Here is a 23,899-nt window from a genome sequence, read left to right as displayed (position 1 = left end):
CAGTCACTTACAATGTATAAGCACTTTGTCTCCAAATCCAAGCATTTGCCTGAAACGTCCTTGGCTCGGCAGTGACAAACATAATTAGGTAGCATGGTTAGAGTTGCAGGTGTAAAATAGAACAGAACAAGAAGCCATCGACGGCTTCTTGATGAATGGTGAACTATTCCGTTTTGCCAACAAATATAACAAGGAAAGGATGACTGCGTTTGTGCACGAAGGGAAGTCAGGTTCCTTTCTCCGATACACAGCCTGCGGACAGTCGTGTAAGCGTTCGTCTAGACTGTCTGATAACCACCAGCCTGACATCTGCTGGAAAGACCTCTGGTTGCAAGAGAAATATACCCAAGCAAAAGGTATTGCATGAGAAAAAATTAAACATTTTAAATGAAAATACATTACACATACATCTGCTTCGTTACACTAAATTGGCGGTCTCGTTTCTTTTCTAGATTATTGAAGTACATGGTGCAGATTTACCATGTCCAACGACACAGCTACAAACGACACTCTCACATCATTCGCAGAGCCGTCGATCGGCATCGCCGAGAAGTACATCATCCCTGTCATATTTGGTTTGACTTGCCTTGTGGGCCTGGTTGGCAATACCCTGGTAATATTCGTCGTCCTCAAAGAACGCAAGATGAAAACGACAACGAACTTGTTCATACTGAATCTGAGCATCGCGGATTTTCTCTTCCTCGTTCTCTCTGTGCCGTTTACGGCAGTCAGCTACGCCTTGCCATCATGGCCGTTCGGTAGTGTAATGTGTAAGATAGCCAACTACCTGCAGTTCGTGAACCTCTACGCCAGCGTCTATACGCTGATGGTGATGTCATTCGATCGCTACCTGGCTGTCGTCTATCCGATACGCTCCATGAAAATACGCAGTGTACGCAATGCCACTGCCGTGGTCATCACCATGTGGGGCGTCGTCATAGTGATGTTGTCTCCCATACTCACCAAGTACACCACGTTCGCTTTCAAGAGACCAGTACGGAAGAATCTTAGTGTACTGTATACAAACCTTCACTCCGGCGGAGTACAAGTTTTTCTGGGGTCAGTTATTCTTCACCTCCTATTTAATACCCTCACCATCATCAGCGTCACCTACTTCTTCATGCTGAAGCGTCTCTGGACGGGAGTGGTTCCCCAAGGTGCTAACACCAAAGCAACGTCAAACAGAAGAAGAAAGTGACCAAAATGGTAGTCTTCGTTGTCGTCATATTCGGCATCTGTTGGATGCCCGCACAAGTCATTATACTGTCTCTCACGCTGGGAGGCGTCGGATTTGATCGAGCCCTACAGATCATACTCTGGGTGTCAAACATCATGTCTTACGCCATCTCGTGCGTCAACCCCATCATTTACGCCTTCCTCTCCGATAACTTTAGGAAATCCTTCCAGAAGGTGTTTCACTGCTACTTTGGTAGGCTCAGATTGAATTCGACCGAACCGACGGCAGAAACTCAGATAACACCCAGGGCTCACAGACAGCAAGTACATGACCTAATAAAGATCGTCCTAACCTCAACCAGACTGATGAACCAACTGTTCAATGCAGTTCGTGGTCGATCAGATAACAGGAATCAGAAAGTTTTGAGTTTCATTATATATATATAATATATATATATATATATATATATATAATATTATATATAGATTATTATATATAATATATATATATATATTAAAACTACTACATAAGTTTAGCATGTCACTTGGTAACATCTTTAGTACTGTTCATATTTGTTTTTCGATCGTTTTTTCAACTGCCATCTATTCATTACAATTAGTATGCGACAAGCCATATGATTAGGTATATTTATATACACACATGTATATCACATGATTATATACATACATATATATTATATATATATATATATATATATATATATATATATATATATATATATATATATATATATATATTGATGTATATATATATATATATATATATATTACAGCGTTGGGAAAACTACCGCCCGTCCTCCCGTCGAGACGGGTAACTTTCAGTCGGAGGAAAATTGTACTTCCACGTCCGTGTGTCGGGCTCTCGATAGTAGCCCGTACGGCATACCCAGTAATCTCATCGATCAGCTGCTTCTGACCGGTCTTCCTGGATAGCTCTAGATGTTTGTAAATAAAACGAAATGTAGTATACCAATACGTCCGACTTCGACGCGCTTATGCTACTGGAAACTGTGCAACTGTGTGACGCCTGGAACGCATGCAAGCAAGCGGGTAAACGAAGTCTGCCATACAGTAGGCCTTAATCTCCACTAAACGAATTTGCGCGACATCAGCCAGCGCACATGCGCCCTCCAGCACAAGTACAAGTACAAGTACAACAACGGCACGGGTACGGGTTTGCGTTACGCAACACCACAGAGTAATATCATAGACAGAGTGGCAACAGCTATTGTTTAAGGCGTGAAGCGGTTACGTAAGCAATCCATGTTTGCCTCGCCTCACGAAGCTCTTGGCTTCTCTTTTCCGAGAGTGCCGACCATGCACCCTTCGGTAATTTCGGATTTCACCAATTGTTAGCGAAAGTATGTTCGAACACAGCTTGTGTTGTTGTTGTCGTGTGGTGCCTGATCGGAATTGATGTGCTGGCGAAAACGGAAGTGTTTTTGAGCTTCGGAAAGTGGGTTTTACCGTTTTAAAATAAAATTCCTCTCATATTTTTATGAATATATAATGAGTGTGTTGAAACAAATTTGAAAGTCTTTTATCGATACTGTCTGGTTTTACTCAATGGTTTACGGTCAGTCATACCGTCCTTTTACACGTGCGCCAAGAAAGGACATTTTTATGAAACTGCTGCGTGTTATGTTTTGATTGGCGTGAGGCAGTGTTTCTGGCCTGACAGCTCACAAAGTAACTATGGTTGCTACGCGACTGGCAGTACGATGCCATCTCGTCGTATGTTTCGCATAATCTCGTGTAATTATCAACCACAAACCAAGCCTCCAAAAGTTTAACACCTTTTAAGCTAATTTTAATATGAAAAGCCAATAGTCTACCGAGACGACCATGGAAACAAAAGGCATGCAAGTGTTTGCACTCTGTCTATGATATTACTCTGTGAATAAGCTTATAAGTGTATATCATGTTTCGGCTGTTTTATGTAAATTTTTGCTTAGCCATGGCGAGACGCAACCCGTAATCTACGTGTCTTGTGTTAATCCGCGTTGGAGCGGAGAGACTACTGTGACACTACGATCCTGTGGCGCTACGTTTCGAAAACAGAGTTTTCTTCATCAGTCGCTTAAAATTCATTTTTGTTCGGTGAGACGTGTTGAATGGTGATTGTTTTTATTTTTGTATATGTTGTTCCACTTGAGGTTGTTGTTCAAATAAGGAAGCTAAAATATCTACTGTTTGATCTCGTTGTGTTGTTATAGGTTCTTGTGAACCTAAGTTTGAGCTATTGTAGTTTTTGTGAAGTCTGGCGCTCATCGCAGCAACTTTATCTTTTGATATAATTCGACACAGCAACTTTTTGGCGCAAGATTTTCTCAGAATGTTTTTAAACTTTATGTACTTGTGTTCCAAGTGAAGAGTATGTCTAGTTTTATTTTATTTCTTGTAGAGTAAGTTTTTTGTGTGTGTGTGTTTTCCTCTGGTTTTATGAGTACGCTCTCGAATTAAACGAATAAATAAAAAAAATTATAAGTGTGTCGCCTATATTTCTGTTCCTTCTATATGCGATTATTGGTTTGTTTTGGAACACTTTTTTAGTGTTTCGTCTTTTTCAAGTTCACGCCAGTTTTCTGTCAGGCTTGCTTTGATTTTTGTCGTTTCTATGTACGGGCTGTATGTGTTATGAAGACTATTGTATTGTTTGGTGGCGTTATTTTTTTCTTTTTGTTGTTCAAGCATGTCTTTTTCTGTTTTTTATGATCTGTCTCTTAATGCATTCTATTTCATTTTTTTTATTGTCGGTCTTGTAATTTTTCACTAAATTGTGTGACTTTCTGTGTAAAATCGTTTCGTTGTTACATGTTCTGATGTATTGTAATGTTTCACCTTTGATCAGACTATTGAATGTTTGCTGCCCGGATGGCATGAGTTTCTTTGTAAGAATTAGAATGTATCTGTTGGCTTTGTGTGTGTCTCGATGTTGAGAATATTCTCTTTGTTGTATCGACGACCTTTGTAGATAGTCAGGTCTAAGTATTTGATTTCTTGAGAGGAGCTTTCAAACGAAAATTTGATATGTATGAATTCATCGAGTTCGTGTTGTGTTCCGATGAAAATCAGAAAAACATCGTCCCTGAACCTCAGCCAGGTCGATAACTACTAATGATGAAATGTCCAGTACCCCGGTTCGCAACACAATATATCAGATGTGTTATCAGCATTGTTATTGTAGAAATTTTGTATTCAAGTCCGGATTAGAATTCATTTCAAACAGTGGATTCAGAACAGTTTGTTTGTAAGATCACAGTTAATACTCATGTTGAAAATAAAGTTGTTTACGTTTGAAGTACATAGTGGTTTGTGTGTTTTTTGAGCGAATGGTTTGGTCAAAAATTCAGGACAGGCAACTTGCTGGCAGGACAGGCAGTTTTGAAAGTTACCAGTCCTGATGTCTGGCAAATATTTTGGCCAGTTTCCAACACTGATATATATATATATATATATATATATATATAATATATATACAATATATATATATACTATATATATATATATATATATATATACACATACATACATACATACATACATACATACATACATACATACACAAGCATTAAAACGTATTTATTTGTCATTCTTTCACTTAATTGATGTCCTGTAAATTCAAATTCTTGGTGAGTATTGATGGTTATATTTACTAAGTTAAATATATATTAATGATTCTACCGTTCTATGGTCAACATTCTGTAAACGTTTAACATTTTCCGTATTGTCAGCATTTCTCTCCATGTTATTTGTTAATGACATCGTCACTTTGTTTGATGTTTTAACCCCAGTATATACATTCACATTCACTGACCTACAAAATTTGAAATTTCCGAGTGTTACTCTAGACGTACACTTTTGTATGTTCACACAGTTTTCACTTTACAATCACGATCACTCTTATCTTGTGAACTTTTCCTAAGAAACGACAGCAAAATCTAGTTGCCAACTCGGACCTTGTAAAATGATCTAGTATAAAATATTCACGTTCACCAATTTCTTGCCGTGGGTTTATCTAACGCTGATGAAAACGCCAAATGTTTTATTAGTCATAAGGAATGTGTGCAAATTTGTAATGTTATTAATAAATTATAATTATGAAATTCATGAATTACTAGTCTGCCATTTATGTTTACTTGTGTATGTCCCCCACTCCACTGGAATCCTGAATGATGTTCAGAATTTATGCCAAAGCCTGGGGATTGGGTTGCTATTTGTGGCAATGCACAGTATACATACACAGTACTCACTCCAAGTCTCCGATTATTCACGCGAAGGGAGCAAACACTGTGAACACGCAATGTCATACATCATGTCATACGTCATGAATGTCATACATCGGGATCATACATACATGTATAGGCATGAATGCCCATGCCGTTCACCGTACACTATCTGCAATACTACGACTGACTCACTGAGCTAATTTGGCATAGTTATCTGGATATTATTACAGATCAGGTATTAAAGGGACAAAGTCGGCCATTTTTTATGAATTTTGTTTGATACGAGATACTACTTATATTGTTTGACATGTTGAAAGATACTGAATGAATGGGTGACCATGCATATATTTGATCCCGGTTTTAGACACGATACATGAAACCATTACGAGAAGGAATAAATGGTCATGACCATTTAATTCTTTCTCGCGATGGCTTCCCTTCTGTCTCTCCACACTTTGAGCGACCCCTCTCGGTGCTTTCAATTTTTGAGTGGCTCTCCTTCAGATTCCACCGACCCCCCCCCCCCCCAACTCATCTAGTGCAAGAAGCGATATACAAAGTTGTATGCAAATGAGAACAAGTGTCGCGAAGTGTAGCGAAGCTAAATTAACACTACAATTGAAAGCTTAATGTGTTAGAAGTGTTGGTTTGTATTGTATAAAGCATTCTGTAAAATTTGAACATTCAGTTTCGTTGACGTATTGTCGAAATAAAGCTGAGAATGGCGTACTTGATTGCTTGTCATGGAAGGATATACATGTGTAAAGCGGACCTATGTTTCGCTGACCGCACACGGTCGGCGCGGTGACCGGTACTGTGGATGCAGAATGAAACCCTTGGCCTCGGCGAAAGTTAACTCAACGCGGCGCCGTATAGGCTACATCGTACTCAAGCCAAGTCTCACCGTTGTAGGGTAACAGCTCTGATGATAACTTATTTGCTCGAGTTGTGAAGTCCATCCTCCCACGTAAGTACTTCTGTACTGCCAATTAAAATATGTTAGTAGCTGTGCGTGCGTGCCACGAGTCGACTGTGTGTTCAACACACCACCGTCCCTCGTGGGTGGAGGGACGGTGAACACACTGACTCACAGCCCTGCCACGCAGAGGTACGCTCGATCATATTATACTCGAATTGACTGAATTTGATATATTCATTGCACTGATTTCGGTGTATAGTCGATCATATGTGGTGTGACAGTTGTGTCAACATATGGTCATACGCTAGAACCGCCGAGGATCGAAAGAGTGAACGTTGCACGAAACCGCAGGTTATTCACGGCATGGGTATATTAGCTGTGCGTGGCAGGACTGTGTTTTACCGGGGTTATACGGCCTCCCGCCTTATAACGCCGGTAAAACATTGCCCTGCTGCCACGCAGAGCTGGGGGTTTTACCCCTTTCGTCAGCTGAGGTAACCTGATGATTCACTGTATAAGTATCGCCGTGCGTACAGGTCTCAGGCGTGGCGGAGGCCGTAACGCCGGGAATACAGACCTGTACGCAGGGCTACGTAGTGTACTTGCTTAGTCACACACGTTCTTTTTTCGTGTTCGTGTCTTAGATTTTTTTCATATGTGGAACACGTACACGTACATACGTACGGGAGCTGAATTGCATTACATACGCTGGCGATTCAGTGTACTGTACAGAGATGTTTGATTAAACGATATGGCATCAGCGGCCAGGAGGTATCATACGGATAGAGGTCACACTGTGAGATCATGGTAGAAGGAGAGATTACCTCCATGGTGAGATCAAGCTTGTTCTCACGGGATCGGAAGCAGCTGTGCCGAGCCCGTATGCTTTATGTTCGGACAGTGCATGCACTGACGAAATTTTTGTCAAGTAAAATGGTTTACATGCTGTACAGTATCATGGATCGTAAGCATGAGTGTGTGTTCACAGTTTCCTTACCTACACTCATGGAGCTAGGAACAAATACCATTTCTGGCTCCATGCTAAACTGGTGTATAAAAACTCCGGTGTGTGCATAGTTAATATTTAACTTTGCAAATTATTGCATATTTAACTTTCATGGAGTCACAGATTTGATAATCATTTTCATTCTGAAGGTCTGAAAGTCCGCTCTACAATTATTGTTTACATGTAGCGTTCAGGGAAATCAATCGAACGGGACCTTGTAAACTTCCGGTTCAGGGAAAGGCTGGCAGGTAAATGAACAGAGGCCACATATAATCCATGTAGTGCATTTGGTGAAATTCCAAAATTTAATTTCTTGTACATAATGCCCTTATCACAGATATTTTAACAATATTAATTAATGATTAATGTAATTAATGTTATAGAAATAATGGGTGATGCTCTGACCATTATTATTCATTTATGGCCAAGGGCGAGAGGAAAGTCAAGAATTTACAAGGCTTAGCGAGCAAGCTTATTTTGGCTTTCAGTCTTGCCAAAGCCTATAGATAAACGTTATGGTCGGGGCAGAGCCTGTTATTTCCATGATATTACCAACAAACCCTAGAAAATCATCAAGATTTACAAAAATTTCCCATGTGAAAGACAACGGAGCCCCAGAACTTGTGCAATATTGCCTGAATACATGGGTTTATGTGCCAGAGAACAGGTGACAATTTGCCAGACACCAGGATGGCAAATCGTTTCCTGCTGCGAGGGCACATAAACCCATGTATTCAGGCAACAATATTTTTATTACATGCCTCTGGTTATAAATGCTGTATGACATTTAGTTATATGCTGGACATTTTCAAACAGTTTTACCATTATTGACCAGCATCAAACGGATTTTAACGAAGGTCAAAATAGAAGTGTGCACATGTATATTTTACATCTATCATTCAGGTCTACTTAGATGTCGAAAACATTGTAGGGCTTCACTGGCCTTGGTAACCATGGAAACCAGTCAGTACATCGTTCACCGACCCCCTAACTCCCCGGATGTTCCTTTTCAAATCAATTCATTGATTTGCACTCACATCAAGGCATGTAATAAGCAATGCACAGTCATGGCCACCCTAAAAATTTGTCAAATCTGGAGATTTTTAAAAAAATGTATAACTTGGGCCACAAGTGCTTCATTTTGTTTTTGTGATTGATTATGATCTTTGTACAATTGACAATTTACATTTTTGATGAAAAGTCACAATGTTAGCAGCATTATTTATATTCATGGACATCAAAACAAACCATTACATACTGTGTATTTGTGTGTCAGTCACATGGTTCTGCTCCACCAATTAAATGAGATGTCTATAGCATGGTAATACATAATGAATGAGTGTATGATTTTACTGATCTTTGACCCATATATCATAGCTTCTATGATTAGAAAGTTGAGTATCCATTGTACAGACGGTGAGAAATAGGACTATCTGCAAGATTCTAATTCATTGTATTCGTTGACATTTGCCTACAGCTGTTAGTATACCTCGCGTAACCTGGTCGTAAAGCCTCAGAGGTACATGTATGTGAAACTTAGAAGGAACAAGAATCAAAAGATTGATAACTGCTCTTTGACAAAATCCTTCATCAGGTAAGATTTGATTTTCAATTTCCTGCACATGTCTCGTTCGTTATCAGTTAAGCTTTTCACATGCTCGGTTTTATTTGGCGGAATTGTAATACTTTCTTCAACATCAACTCCCTCAATGCTCTCTACGTAACTTTAATACATGTAAGTATTTCAGAATATGCGTCTGTAGTGTGATCTCCTTGGCAAAAAATTCAACAGGACAAAATAGAGCAAGTGCAAATGAAATTCATGAAGTTCTTCTGTTTCAAACATAGCATCCTTACAGCTGAAATAATAATGGATAATTCTGCAAGCGTTTTAACCTTTAGCCTCTTTATCATTGGAGATTATTTATATTTTTATACAAATATGTGAATATGTATGATTGTCCCAATCATGTTTCATATTAATTTTGATGTTTCTCAGTAAACTACATGTACAAGAACTCGCAGTATAAAACTCGATGTTTTTAGGTACTTGGCTCTTCAAAGATGTATGGCTACTTTAAATGAATCGTGCATTTCCAACCCTGCCATTGACAACACTTTATCTTGTCAAAGTTTCAGATGCTTGGTCAGAATGCCATGCTTAAATTTGTACATTTTTAATGGTTTCATATAGTTTGTTGTTTGTTGTTTATTGTTTATTGTACTTCATGCATTCATATTATTATGTTTATTTTATGGAGCCTGTTAATGTGACTTGTTCCTGTTGGTCTTTCTTTGAAATAAATATATAAAGATATTGCTACTTGCTTGAATACACGTCTTGACCTACATTATGTACCTGTTTCCTTTAAAAAGGTCCACAATCACCAGTGATTACAATGGGTTTAGGGCAAAGTTATACCAGTGATGGAAGGTTTAATTAAAATTACAGAAGTCATAAACAATCAAGTTGTCTTATCTTGCATATAAAAAGCCATGTTTTAGAATGAACTGATGTAAACTAATGTCAGCAATTTGCAGGAGATAATATTTACATTGCATGATTCAAGTTAATGTTTCTTTTCACCCAATCAGATTCAAGATCCCTTGCTGAGGCAGTGCATACTGGGCAATGACAACCAGGTGAAAAGCAACATAGTGACAATACCATCCTCCATTGCAAAGCATATACACAGTGTGTGGCTATGCAGAGAGCCAACACTGAACAGAGATGATGGTGTTGTCATCATGCAGAGCAAAAACCTGTGGAATTGAGGGAATCTTTCATCAATATATTTATTTTCCTAAGACAATGGGTCCTTGCTGTGGCACAGGTTTGTACTTACACTGTTCAGTGTTTCCACTGGGTAAATTTCCCTTAAACCATTCTGGCTAATTGAGACCAAATTGATTAGCCAGAACTATAGCCATCAAAATTACATGTAATTGCATTTATGATTTTTATCCAACTGACAGTTGTATATATATACTCAGGTGGGTCCTATCAGTTGCTACAGTGGCAAGATGACATTAAACTGGTCCAATAATCATTTCTATTCAAGGTAATACATTACCAGGTCCATTGGACATTTGTGATTTAAAAATTTAAGTAGGACTCATCCTGACCGACTGATAATTAGTGGCAATGAAAATAAACAACTATTTTTTATGGAACAAACTGCTTTCTTAATAACATTCACAACAAATTTTATTTCCTGTGTGCCACACACTTATGTGACTTAATTTTGCACTTTTGTAAATGTATCAAGATGTATTACAAGTATTGCATCATTGACAGGGTAACTTCAAGATGTTTCCTTTGAAAGATCCATAGCTTCTGCCTCAATCATCAAGTGCTTTCAGTTCTCCAATCACAGAGTCTGATTATTAAACCAACTGTTCACTTAAAGAAGGTGTACTCCAAGCAGTAAATGCTTAATAGTTTCAAAATCAAACTGGGTGTATACATGTATTTTAAAATATCCTGTCTGGCCACTTTATATGTCTTACAGAAAAAAAAAGCTGACTCTTCTCTTATTAAAACACTAGTCATGGAAATTCAACAAACTATTCCTGGTACACTTTCTTTTTTGTAACTACTACTACCCTGCAACTCTGCGGACAACCTGTGCAATTATCTTTTTTGCTTAATTGTACTCGAACACGACTTAGCATGTCGCAGTGTGCTGCTTGTTGTTCAGCGTAGTAAACATTCAACAGGACAACATCCTGGGCATATCTTCATGCAAATATTATGACCAATGCCTATCCACAATACAGTGTTACTCAGTACGTGTACACATCATGGCAGGAGGTGACCCCAGCCTATATCCACAAATACATGTACACAGTATTGAAGATAACCGGGCCTATCCTCAATCCAAATGCATTCACATGGTATGGAAGATGGCACAGACATATATCCACAATACACATAATATATGCAATGGAGGATGGCCTAAGCCAATACACATACATGCACACAGTATGTACATGTATGATGAATCAGCTGGCCTATATAGAATACAAAATGGGAGATGACTAAGGCCTATCATTAATACAAACAGTCTGTACCTGTATCGTATTCAGGATAGGCCCAGGTCATTTTCAAAAATGTGTACCTGTATTGTATTCAGGATAGGCCTGGGTCATCTTCCATAGCAGGTACCTGTATGTGTATTCTGGATAGTCCAGAGTCACCTGCGATGCTGAGTAATTGTTTTGTGGATAGGCCTGGGTCATTGTATTTGCATAGGTTATAACATTTGCATGAAGTTTGGCTCAGGACGTCATCCAATTGACAGTTTACCACACTGTGCTCATTAATAGCTGCCTCTGAGTTTGCTGCAGTAGTGTCCTACGGTGACGTTTTTGAAACACTGGTTTCATTTTATTCACCACCCTTGCTGTCATTGGCTGCTGTTGTCTGCTTAGTTTTTGAAAATATACTGCAATCAGTATTTCCTGACTATGTTAAAGCATTGTTTACAAAGCACTTGTCATAAAATAACAGGTCATTGCATGCAGCCATCTGAAAGCATGGCATATAACTTCATAAGTTACTGATTATAATAGTTTTCTGAGACTGCACACTAAAGCAAGGAAAGAATGACCAGCCAGGGATGTTAAAAAATCTCTCTGCCTTTTAAAGGTGGAGCCTCCCTTTAAAAGGACGCAAAGCTATAGCAGCGTTCATTGTGTTAGTGGACACCAAACAGTCAACACAAGGTTACACGCTCCAGAAAATGCCACTTTTTAGTTTTCCCCGGCCACAAGAAGGCAGACAGACTGCCAAGCGGTCAGCGTGAAGTTGCTGCCGATCGGACTCTGTGGTTATATTAAAAGTCTAACGCGACTAGAAGACAATTTTTTAGGAAATTCGAGTGTTTGTTGTGACTGTTGGCGATTTAAACTGACCGTCAATCAAACGCTTGTATAAACTCTGTTTGCAGGATTAGCAAAAGGTGATAAAAGGTTGAGATCAGTTTGTGTAATTAATGTTATAGAAATCAAACATCGTACTGGCCAAGTGTTTGACTGGGAGAAGAACTCCACTAATGCGAGAACCTGGGATTGAAAAGTGCGGCTTTAACTGCACTCTCGATCAGCCCCCTGAAAAATAGCACAGACCAGTTTGGCGAAGGATAGTTGAAAAATATTTCCCAATCTGCAGACATTTCATTTGCCATTTCACGCTCTTGCGAATGGCAGCGGAAACACTGCTGTTGTCATACACATTTGTAGTCCTTTTTTTAAAATACCCTCTTGAGTAGATCAAATGTATTACACCTCTACCATACTATTTAATCAGTAACTTTGTTGTGATAATCATTGCTTACACATTTTGGTAAAGTTATTTTCTCTTATTTAGCTGAATTTGCTAAAAAATTTTCTTGCCACTTGGCACTCTATGAATTGCCTAGTGAAATGCAGATGATATGATAAATGCACATGACTAGACATTCAATACATGTAGCTTCATTCGTAGGATCCATAAAACTGTTATGATGAAGTATATTCCAATGAGAGAATACATCTGGTATGCACACGTGATTTAGAATGTTTACATGTGTCTAATGCTTATCATCATTAGGGTTAAGGACATACAGAGTGTTTGCAATTCATTGTAGTACATCCCATCACCAAATGTATTTTAATCATTCCGGTTATCATTGTTATTTAAAGAGTTATGTGTTTACAATTCAGGATCAGCAGTGCATGCTGCGCAATATCAAGGATGAGAAATACCATTGACCTTGACAAAGAGCATTAAAGACAAAGTGGAGGGCTTGGGATTGGACTTGGATCATGACATTATTACGAAAGATGAATGGAAATGATCAAACAACAGGTAAATTTCCATTTTAGTCCTTGCACCACAGTATATATACACAAGTGGCTGTTGCAAAGATGTGCTGGAACTGGTATCTTGTAACTTGCACAAAGTGTTTTATGTTAGTTGTCTTTATAGCTATACACATGTCTAGCATGTTTACAATTACAAGAATACTATTTAGAATCACAGGTTCACAAAAATATTAGTGATACATTTCTGTATTTTAATTGACATTGCCAGCTGCAACTATGTAGGTACATCAGTTTTACACTAATTCATCCTGAATTATACACAACATGCATGTGACAGCAATCCTCATTCTTAAACTGTGCAGGACATTGGTTGTTGCCAATCTACATTGTATTACATATGACATGAGCAAGAAGGAAAAAGTATGGTTTAGATGTCTAGGTTAGAGAAACATGCATATAGCGGAGAGAAAAATAAATTTATTGGTCCTTTACACAAGAATTCTTGGATATGTGACACACAAATAAACTAACTTTTTGTGAAGAGAAATTATTATCTTCCATGATTTGTCCATGATTATCTTCCATGAGTTTATTATTATTACTATGTTAGGGAACAGGTGTGTATATCCATGCAGAAGAGGAAGCAGGATAAATCCAAACCGACTATAAGGCAGCATTTTACCATTCAAAGAAAGGAACCAACCACCAGGGACAGTTGTCTCAAGATGAAGACAGTGGGATTGCACCTCCATTTGGTAGAGGATTTCCTATTAGTCAGTATGGTGGAGAGACGTGCACCCTTACACTGCTCAGCACACAGATTTGTGTATGTTAGGATCAGAGGCTCCTAAACATAGCACCTACCACAGATAAAGAGTGGCCAACTTAACAGACAAAACCCTCAATACTAAGCATCATCAGATACAGCTAGTACAGAACTGTTGAAGGTATATAATTATATACCTGGATATATAATTATATAATTATATATCCAGCTCATAGAGAGGAAAAATTCAACTTTCAGAGCACTGAGAAAAGACAATTATTATTTCATGCCTCCCCTCAGTATCATGGTGATCTCTGTAGTATAGTAACGGACCTGTAGCTAGTTGTCACTTGTGATGATTGTTTATAAACATTCCATTATAACTTCTTTTTCTGCTCCAGAGGGTGTACATGTCAATCAGGACCCAGATTTACATATACTTGTCAATAACATTGCAATGTGCACATGTATGATACACTTTGTTTCCCAATGAGCTTCCAGAAGAAGAACAAAAAACTGGAGTTGATATCAAAAGAAATTGTGAAAAATTCATCAAAAAATTACAGCAACTGGAGCCCAAATTTCATGGGGAGCTGTCATTATTTACGGAGTACAGGTCGGAGAGGAGATGTTGGAGGAATTTCGTCGGAAACTCTAAATTTTGAGTACCCCCCAAACCATGATGAATTTGAGTAACCCCCCCCCCTCCCTTACATGGAAATTTTGACTGACCCCCACACTCAATTTGAAAAGTTAAATTTCAATACATGTATTTCTACAATTTACATAAATACAGCAAGAGGAAAGACCATTCAAATCCTTGTGTACCCTGCGAGATAATCATTGGTTATCTCATGACGGTTGAACAAGGTGAAACCAACAAATGAAATTCAAAGTCACAACAAAACATAGATGTCAAAGGTTACACTATAACCAGTATACAACCACATACAGTTTTGTTGTATGTATGGGTATCATAACAGGGTCCTCACTAGGATATCCGACAGGGTAGACTTTGAAAGTACAGATTGAAGAACATGCAGGGCTGATGGGGAAAGTGTCCGCTTGGCTTGCTCCCCTCCCTTGCATGGAAAAGTTTGAGAAATTGTAGTGTGCATTGGTGCAGTTTGGTGTAATCTAAGAGGTATTTTCAATGTGTAATTTTACTGAGTAAAAATTTGTAGAAATTGATGTGTGAAGTAGGCAATCTGAGAGGTGTTTCAATACATTTGCACCAAAAATTGAGTAACCCCCCCTTCTTTTTCTCAACATTTTGAATAACCCCCTTATAGCTTTAAATATTTTGGAAGACTCCTTCACATTCATCTGACCCCCAGGCTGTAACTAATGATGGCTCCCTAGGAGATATATCTTCAAGCTTGTGCGATATGGATTTCAGGCAATGTCAACTTGTGGACAAAAGGATACAGAGAATGTTGCAGATTATTGCAAATGGGACTAACTTATGAATACAGCACACCAAGTCACATTCCATTATCAAGAAAAAAAGCTCAAAACTACATCTGAAGTTGGCTTTGGAGATAAAAACTATTGCTTGCAATCATCGACCCTCATTACTCGCAACGCGCTATGCCAGAGCAAAGTGTACATATTCAGAACATCAGTTTGATCGTTCATGAGATTCAATGTTAAGTACCAAGTATTGTTGTTGGGGACCGCTTGGCAAATAAACTTAATATATTTCAATATTACTAAGATTACACAAAGAAACCACAGCAGTTGCCTGTCCCATTTTCTCGAAGGTGTATGTTGCAATAAGTGAAAATATTTCAACAAAATTCACCTTTAGCAGTCAGACAAGCTTATGAAAAATAGAGATTTATATATGTAATCATCACTTGTTTATTTGTATTCTAATGGATATAACTTTAAAAGAACAGACAGGGAATCAAACTGTTTTCTATTTTAGCTCTGCAGTTAGTGTGAATGAGCCTATCTTGTGTACCCTGGTAGGTGTGTGTTGTTGTTGGTCATCCGTCAACTTTTAGCATTTTTGGGGTGAATTTGCTTTTAAGCTTCACTATCAGCAAAGCAGAGCTAATCTAATGAGTGGATATGTATTGTTGTTTGTCAGCCTTTTAGCTCTGCTGTCAGCAATGCGGAGCTTATCAAATGGGCTGATTTTACGTCATTGCCCATCTCTCCCTCCGTCCATCATCCGTCCGTCCGTCATCCATCACAATTGCGCTCTTCTCTGAAATCACATAAATTGTCTGGTTGCTTTGAAATTTGATACTCGTGCAGAATTTGCATATTTCTATATTTTAGGTATTTTTTTGCTGTTTTTGGTCACAAAATCTATTTCTCTGAAGTTGCTTATCTGATTGCTTTGAAATTTTATATGCATTTCACTTGGGGTGACCTCAGTTAGGTTAATTGTTCAAATTTTAGTGAAATATGCAAATTTGTATTTTGAGGCAATTCTTGTCATTTTTTTAGTCCCCATGGACACCGTCCGGGGGACTTATAGGTTTGGCCATGTCCGTGCATCCGTCTGTCCATGCATGCGTGCGTCCATTCACGCAATATCTCAGAGATGCCTGGAGCGATTTCACTCACACTTGGTACAAGGATTACTTCATAAATCATACATATGCAAATTGATTTGTTTTGTGATATGATCCAATATGGCTGCCATGCGGCCATTTTGTTACGATTTTTTTATGTGCAGAGCCATAACTCAGGCACATCTCAACCGATTTTATTCAAAGTTGGTACAAGGACATTGACCTATATCATACATATGCACGTCAATTTGTTTCACGAAATGATCCAATATGCCGGCATGACAGCCATTTTGTTATTGGACACCGTGGTGCGAAGCACCAAAGGTGTCCTATGTCGCCACAATGTCTGTGTGTGTGTCCGTCTGTCCGTCCGTCTGTCCGTCCGTCCGTCCGTCCGTAGACAGATTTTGTTCCACTCATAACTTAAGAACCCTTAGGTCCAATGTCATGCAATTTGGTATTTGGTATTATCATGATGAGACTTAGATCTGATTAGATTTTGGTGGGTGTGGCTTATTAATTAATTGCTCATTTGCATATTTTATGACTTTTTTCGTTCACGCAGATATCTCAGAGACGCCTGGAGCGATTTCGTTCAAACTTGGTAAAAGGATAGTACTCTACCTCATACAGATGCACGTTGATTTGTTTCACAATGCGATCAAATTTGGCCGTGTTAGAGGACTTTTTAGTTTTCACCTCCATAGACTCCCATGTATAAGGCAGTCCATAGACTCCCATGTTTAAGGCAGTCCATAGACTCCCATGTATACGGCAGTCCATAGACTCCCATGTATAAGGAAGTCCATAGACTCCCATGTATAAGGCAGTCCATAGACTCCCATGTATAAGGCAGTCCATAGACTCCCATGTATAAGGCAGTCCATAGACTCCCATGTATAAGGCCAAGAAAAATAAAAATTTAGTTTCTCATCGTATTCATATTGCAAAAAGGATGCAGTGACACAGTTTTTAGTCCCCACAGATAAAGTCCAGGGGGCTCATAGATTGGGTCATGTCAGTCCGTTAGTCCATCCATGTGAGTCCATCCGTTCATGCAGATATCTCATACGCTTTGACAAAATGTCACGTGACCTTTGACCTCAAATATACATATTTGTCCATAACTCGGTAACCACAAGTGCTAAACCTTTCATATATGGTATGATGGGACACCTTATGACGCCACATATTGTTCCTCGTTAATTATGCACATATCTAATTTTGAGCGAGCCAATAGAGCTAGAGGTCTGATTTTTGGTATGTAGGGATAACTTAGCAATACAATTTTTTTTGAAAAATGTCACGTGACCTCAATGACCTTTGACCTCAAATATACATATTTGTCCATAACTCAGGAACCACAAGTGCTACACCCTTCATATTTGGTATGATGGGACACCTTATGACGCCACATATTGTACCTCATTAATTATGTGCATATCTAATTTTGAGCAAGCCAATAGAGGTAAATGTATGATTTTTAGTATATAGGGACAGACTATAGGATAGAAATTTTTTGACAAAATGTCATGTGTCCTCGATAACCTTTTACCTAAAATACACGATTATGTCAATAAATAAGTAACCACAAGTGCTATGTCCTTTATATTTAGTAGGATGGGAGACCTTATGACAACACATGCTTTACCTCATTAATTATGCCCATATATAATTGTGGGCAAGCCAATAGAGCTAGAGGTCTGAATTTTGGCATATATGGATTAATTAGCAATACAATGGTTTTTTTTCGCAAAATGTCACGTGACCTTGATGACCTTTGACCTTGAATATGCATATATATGCATAACTCAGTAACCACAGTTCTTTACGCTTCAATTTTGATAGGATAGTAGACCTTAAGATGTCACATCTTGTACCTCATTTATTATGCACATATGTATTTCTTGGCAGGCCAATACAGCTGGAGGTCTGATCTTTTTTCCCGATTTAGAACCATAACTTAGACATGCCTCTTGTTTCAAAATGGGAACAATGACATAGACCTATGTGTCCATAGATCTGAACATATACACTCCAGTGATACTTCTTAATGACCTCATTTCCCTGCCCCATCAAGACTAATACTCCTATTACAAGTGGGGACTATGTCATTGTCAATGACTTGTTACTTCTAGAATATACAGAATATTATCTCACATAGTGAGTGTCTGAATATTATTCTGAATTGTATTCTAAAGCACATTCTGAAAGGACTCTTCTGGAATATACAGAATATTATCTCACATAGTGAGTGTCTGAATGTTATTCTGAATTGTATTCCTAAGCACATTCTGAAAGTAACTCTTCTGAAAATTTCACATTCTTTGCCACTGCACCATCTCCCTAATACATACTGATGACCCACGGTGTCCACTCAAGTCTCACTTTGATTATAATTATTTCATGTACGGAGCCAAAAATCGGGCACTTTCAACATCAATTTTATTCAAAGTTGGTACAAGGACATTGACCTATATCACACATATGCACATCAATTTGTGTTACAATATGATCCAATATTGCCGCATGGCGACCATTTTGTTACAATTTTTTCATGTCCTTAGCCATGACTCAAACATGTATTATTTGGGGCCGTTTTTGCCATTTTTTGTGAAAAACTTTGTTTCTCAAAAACTGCTCATCTGATAGCTTTAATATTTGGCAGACATGTTCTTACGGATGATCTTATTGTGACATTGTGTATTTTTACAGCTGTCCTTAAATGAGCTATCAAAGATTTCCACCCTCTTCATCATAAGTGTCAGAAATAGGTAGTCTCTACATAACACAGCTGAGCTTTATCAGCTGCCATTACGCTTGCTTACAAATAAAAACTTTTAATGATACCAATATGTCACAAACCATTAAAAGATAGTTTCCATGTTGTTTTGAAATGAATGTATTCATGACATTGATTATCAATTGGAAAACGCCCCCTAGTACTTTTCCCTTCAGTGACTTTGCTTTGCTTCACTCACTCGGTGACCCCCTATTTTAACCATCATGGATTAGGGTGTCCCACCTTTCCAAAATTCTTGGAAAAACACTCACTGAAACCGACAAGTACATTATTCATCAACACATTTGTCTCACACATAGTTATTCTCTGCACACCACAGCAGGACTCTGTCAGCCGCTAGGTCACTTTTTGGCATAACTCTTCTTCCCCTAAACATTTCAACCTATACTTTGAATAGGTCAAGTGGACCCCAGTACAGTTGGTTAAAAACAACATGTTTGAGTGTTGAAAACTTTGTGAACCTGTTTTATGCAGCTATAGGTATGATGCATCATTTTCCTCAGAATATTTCAGATTATGTACAATGATCAGTCTTAGGCTTTATGTGCTCATTGGTATGCCTGTAAAAATATGCAGCCAAGTATTAAAGCTGTGTATTGTGAAATTCTCTTGTTACACAGTAAAGACTTTTATCACAATACTGCATGCTGATTTACATGGGATCATAATCAGATCTCATCCCCAGTTGGTAGTATTGACATTGTATCAGCTGTACACTGATGTATACTTGAAGCTTCCTTACAGATGTAAGATGTAATTGATTCCTCCAGTAGTTCAAATGACATTGCAATTGTCACCTTTGTAATTAAGTAAAATATATGTTATTGTTTTCCAAGGCCTGCATATGTAAGAACACTTGGTTGATTGTGTATCACTCTTTTACAATGTAATACAGATATTTTAATGGTAAATAAAAGTTCCTAACATGCTTTTATACAACATTACATGTATTTCTGTCTCTGTCATATTGTGGGATGATCTGTGTGTGTCTCTTGTGTTTTGTACAATGTATTGGAATATATTCAAATAGATGTAAGCCATCGTGAATATCACATTAATACTCCGTGCCAAATGGCAAGGTCATCAACTTGAATCCCACCAATTTCAATGTGTCAGAGATATTATTCATATATTATCATAGAAAGCATTATTTTTTTCAAGAAAATTGTAAGTATACATCTATGTGTATACTTGAAGCTTCATGGGATCATAATCAGATCTCATCCCCAGTTGGTAGTATTGACATTGTATCAGCTGTACACTGATGTATACTTGAAGCTTCCTTACAGATGTAAGATGTAATTGATTCCTCCAGTAGTTCAAATGACATTGCAATTGTCACCTTTGTAAACGATTGGAACTAATTTGGGATAATTTGTTTAACTTATTTTTCAATTTCTCAAAAGTATTAGATGCCATATAGCTGAATGTTGTAATTACTCATAAAACAAGTGTGTAACGTAAAAGAAAAACAATTGAGCTTACATTTCAGGTTAAAACGACCTTACTTCACCATCCAATTATCCTAAATTAGTTCCAATCGTGTTATATGTTTAAGGTAATATGCACCTCGAAAGTGAAAGACTTAAACTTTTGCTCTAACTTTCCTCAAGGAATCTTTCAATCATTCTCTTTCAAAATCAAGAATAAAAATAGGGGGTCACCGTGCAAATTTTGGTACTAGAGAAACAAATAACCCAAGATTTACCGATATTAGAAATTCAAAATGGCCGCCATCCCTGTGTTAACTCTATGGAGAAAAAAAAAATTTTCGAATTTCGAAAAACTAAGCCGGTGAAAAGTTTTCTTTCACCAAGAGCTTTAAAATGAACCCCCACATGTGGTATATCAGAAGAGAACTGTAAAAGTTTGAGAGTCCGAATGTCTGTCCCCGAGGTGCGTTCTACCTTAAGTGATGAAAATAGGAACACGGGAATTTCACATGATGGGTTTTGCAACATGTAAAAGTGACGTTTGAACATTAACTGTTAGATTTGTATTCATGATTGGATGTACCATTTTATCCATAATTCATACCTATAAGGTCAAAGCCACGCCTTAAAAATGTTTAAAGGCATATTATAAGACAATTCAACGAACATTGGAAAGAGGAACACAGCGGACCCAAGACATTTTGATTATGGCAGAAGCGCATCTTGGGCGATTGCAACTGCCAAGCTTATCTACCGAAAAATAAAGTCTATAGTACCAGCGAACTCTGAACGTCTCGTGTAGTCATTACTTTGAAGATTCCCAGTACTTCTCAGCATGTCAAGGCGAGTAAACGAGATACACAATAAAGGCATATAGGCCTAGAATCAAAATAGTCGCAGACCCGGCGTGAGGAGACATAATTGAATGCAAATTAATCTAGTACCGTCCGGTATCGATATTAGAATCCCGCAATTGCCGAAATTTATCGAGTAAACATCGCGGATTTCGCAGACCCGGGCTGTCGAGATATTTTAAGAGTGTAGTACTGTCTTATCGATATTAGAGTCCCGAAATCACTAACATTTAGCTTGTTGATACCGGCTATTTTAGCCTTACTCATGAGCGTGTCTATATATGATCCACATTGTGCAGTGTCGTCGTGTATCGTTACTAGTGTCCGAAACACCTTAAAAACAATCTTGCTCGAACTGTGCAGAGCATGACTTGGCACCTTTGATAGTTTTTAACAATTTCAGCTAACATGTTCACACCTGTGGGCTAATGTCGCAGAGATGTGTCTGTCGGGCCCGACATTTTTACTAAGGGGTTGACCATTTGATATCCTGGGGGTCTGGAAGATTTTCGAGAAAAAAAAATCCCAGCAGATACAAGGGGAAAAAATTCTGCCTTAGATGAGTTCTGTAAAAAAAAACTGGCAAGCTAATGTGGAAGAAAAAAATCTATCAGTATCAGCAAGAACCTTTTGGGATGTAACTTTTTCATTTCCATGCACCCTTCTTGTCTTTCCAAAAGCCTCTTAAAATTAATTTTCAGTTACATTTTGCTTTTTGAATTGTTCACTGATTTTAGATAAGTGAAGACACTCTGTCGATACATGCATATCATCTCTTGTATGTTGACCAATAAATAATACGCTGGTATGATTGCATGCGACATGGACAGATCACACTGACAAGACAAATGACAGAATTTCAGAAGATGTTAAAACAAAACTGTCATCGTCAAGTATTATAATCCATGGCACGTTTCCTCCAACCAATAAACCAATTTGCATGTTCAAAAAAGAAAATCAAAATGTAACTATATTTTCAATTTTCTAATGGTTTTATCATCTTGATTATAAACTCTTAGGCCTATTTCTAAATTTAAAATCTTTGGGCTGAGATTGAATATAGGAAACGGTATGTATACTACATATGTATAGGTGTCAGGGCTCGAAATTAGCGGCAGTTTCGCGTCCACAGACTACCAACTTTTCCCTGGGGCTACCAAAATCCATGAAATGCACGGCTCTAATACGTTTTCCCCTGGTATTCCACTTGGGTTACCATTTTCTGAAGTTGGTAACCAAGTGACAATGGCTGGTAGCCCATGCATATTTTAGTTCAGGATATTGTTTTTCACTAACCAGACAAGAAAAAGCGATTTTGCAAGATTCTGCCCATGAAGTGAATTTCTAGTAATTTATCATTGGCTGCATAATACTTCCGTTTTCTGTTTAGCATTTTTGGACATGCAAACAGGGATATCAGGATAGCTGTACTGATCACTATGTAACACCCCCCCCCCCCCCCAACAAAAAAAGCCATGACGCGCAGGTTCTGAAATGACGCACGCGGTGACCAGCTGACAGAAACGATCTTTATTATTTTGGCCTAATGGACAACAGTGATACTCAAAGCTTGGTAATCTATTGACAACTTGTTTCATTCTCAGAGTTGTATGAAAATTTTGATAGTCATCATGACAACGACCACGACTTTCTCAGCACGTCGAGACTAGATATACTGTAGCAGTGCTAAAATAGACCATGGGCTTTCTGTTGGGAGGAGACATATTGTCTGTGATTGATACATTATGATCCAATTGCAATGAAAATGCGTTTTCATTGACCATCACTTCCAGTGCCTGTCACTCAAGTACGTCAGTTCAGATATTGGCCATTGCACGCCAAATACTGGCTGAATTTTATGTCCCGGCTTTTGGTAGTCCGTATGGGCTACCATTTCATGGATTTTGGTTGCCCCAGGGAAAAGTTGGTAGTCTGTGGACGCGGGACTACCGCTAATTTCGAGCCCTGAAATGGTAGCCCATGGTGGACTACCAGGCGAAAACGTTTATTTCGAGCCGTGGGTGTGTATACAGAGGATGGAACTTTGCGCCCATTCAAATTCTCTCTGACAAACTCAATTTCCCACAATGCACATTTCCGTTTTTTCAATTTCCAATATACCAAATGTCCAATTTTCCCATTTCATTTGGGGCGTGGCCCAGTATCTTTTCATTACTATGGCAGAAATAACTCTTTCGAATTTGCACTGTGACCAAATATACTGGGGGAGGGCTTGGATATGATAATTCGCACAAGATACTTTCGGGGATACTTTTAAAATTAGCGGGAATGAGGGACTGGTCAGTTTCTTTGGCCTAGGTGACCGGTGGATTCATGGGGTCTCCCTGTTTTTTTA

General features: G+C 38.3%; 1 protein-coding gene and 2 long non-coding RNA genes across 3 annotated transcripts; all 3 read left to right on the top strand.

Moving 5' to 3' along the window:
- The first annotated feature begins 442 nt into the window (after window positions 1-442).
- On the top strand, window positions 443-1,623 carry LOC139134189 (allatostatin-A receptor-like). Its single transcript, XM_070701103.1, has 2 exons — window positions 443-1,059; window positions 1,173-1,623. Exons 1-2 carry the CDS (start codon window positions 482-484, stop codon window positions 1,621-1,623), a joined length of 1,029 nt encoding a protein of 342 aa, XP_070557204.1. The 5' UTR covers window positions 443-481.
- A 4,359-nt stretch (window positions 1,624-5,982) lies between these two features.
- Window positions 5,983-20,197, top strand: LOC139134809 (uncharacterized). Its single transcript, XR_011552878.1, has 5 exons — window positions 5,983-6,393; window positions 8,829-8,945; window positions 9,947-10,185; window positions 13,058-13,202; window positions 13,770-20,197. It is a non-coding gene; the product is annotated as an uncharacterized lncRNA (long non-coding RNA).
- Window positions 20,198-20,718: 521 nt separating this feature from the next.
- Window positions 20,719-21,479, top strand: LOC139134811 (uncharacterized). Its single transcript, XR_011552880.1, has 2 exons — window positions 20,719-20,814; window positions 21,170-21,479. It is a non-coding gene; the product is annotated as an uncharacterized lncRNA (long non-coding RNA).
- The last annotated feature ends 2,420 nt before the right edge of the window (window positions 21,480-23,899 follow it).

Source organism: Ptychodera flava, chromosome 6 (genome assembly GCF_041260155.1).
Source record: "Ptychodera flava strain L36383 chromosome 6, AS_Pfla_20210202, whole genome shotgun sequence".
Taxonomy (NCBI): Eukaryota; Metazoa; Hemichordata; class Enteropneusta; family Ptychoderidae; genus Ptychodera; species Ptychodera flava.
The sequence above is the reverse complement of the archived record's forward strand: the minus strand, read 5'-3'. Positions and strand labels throughout refer to the sequence as shown.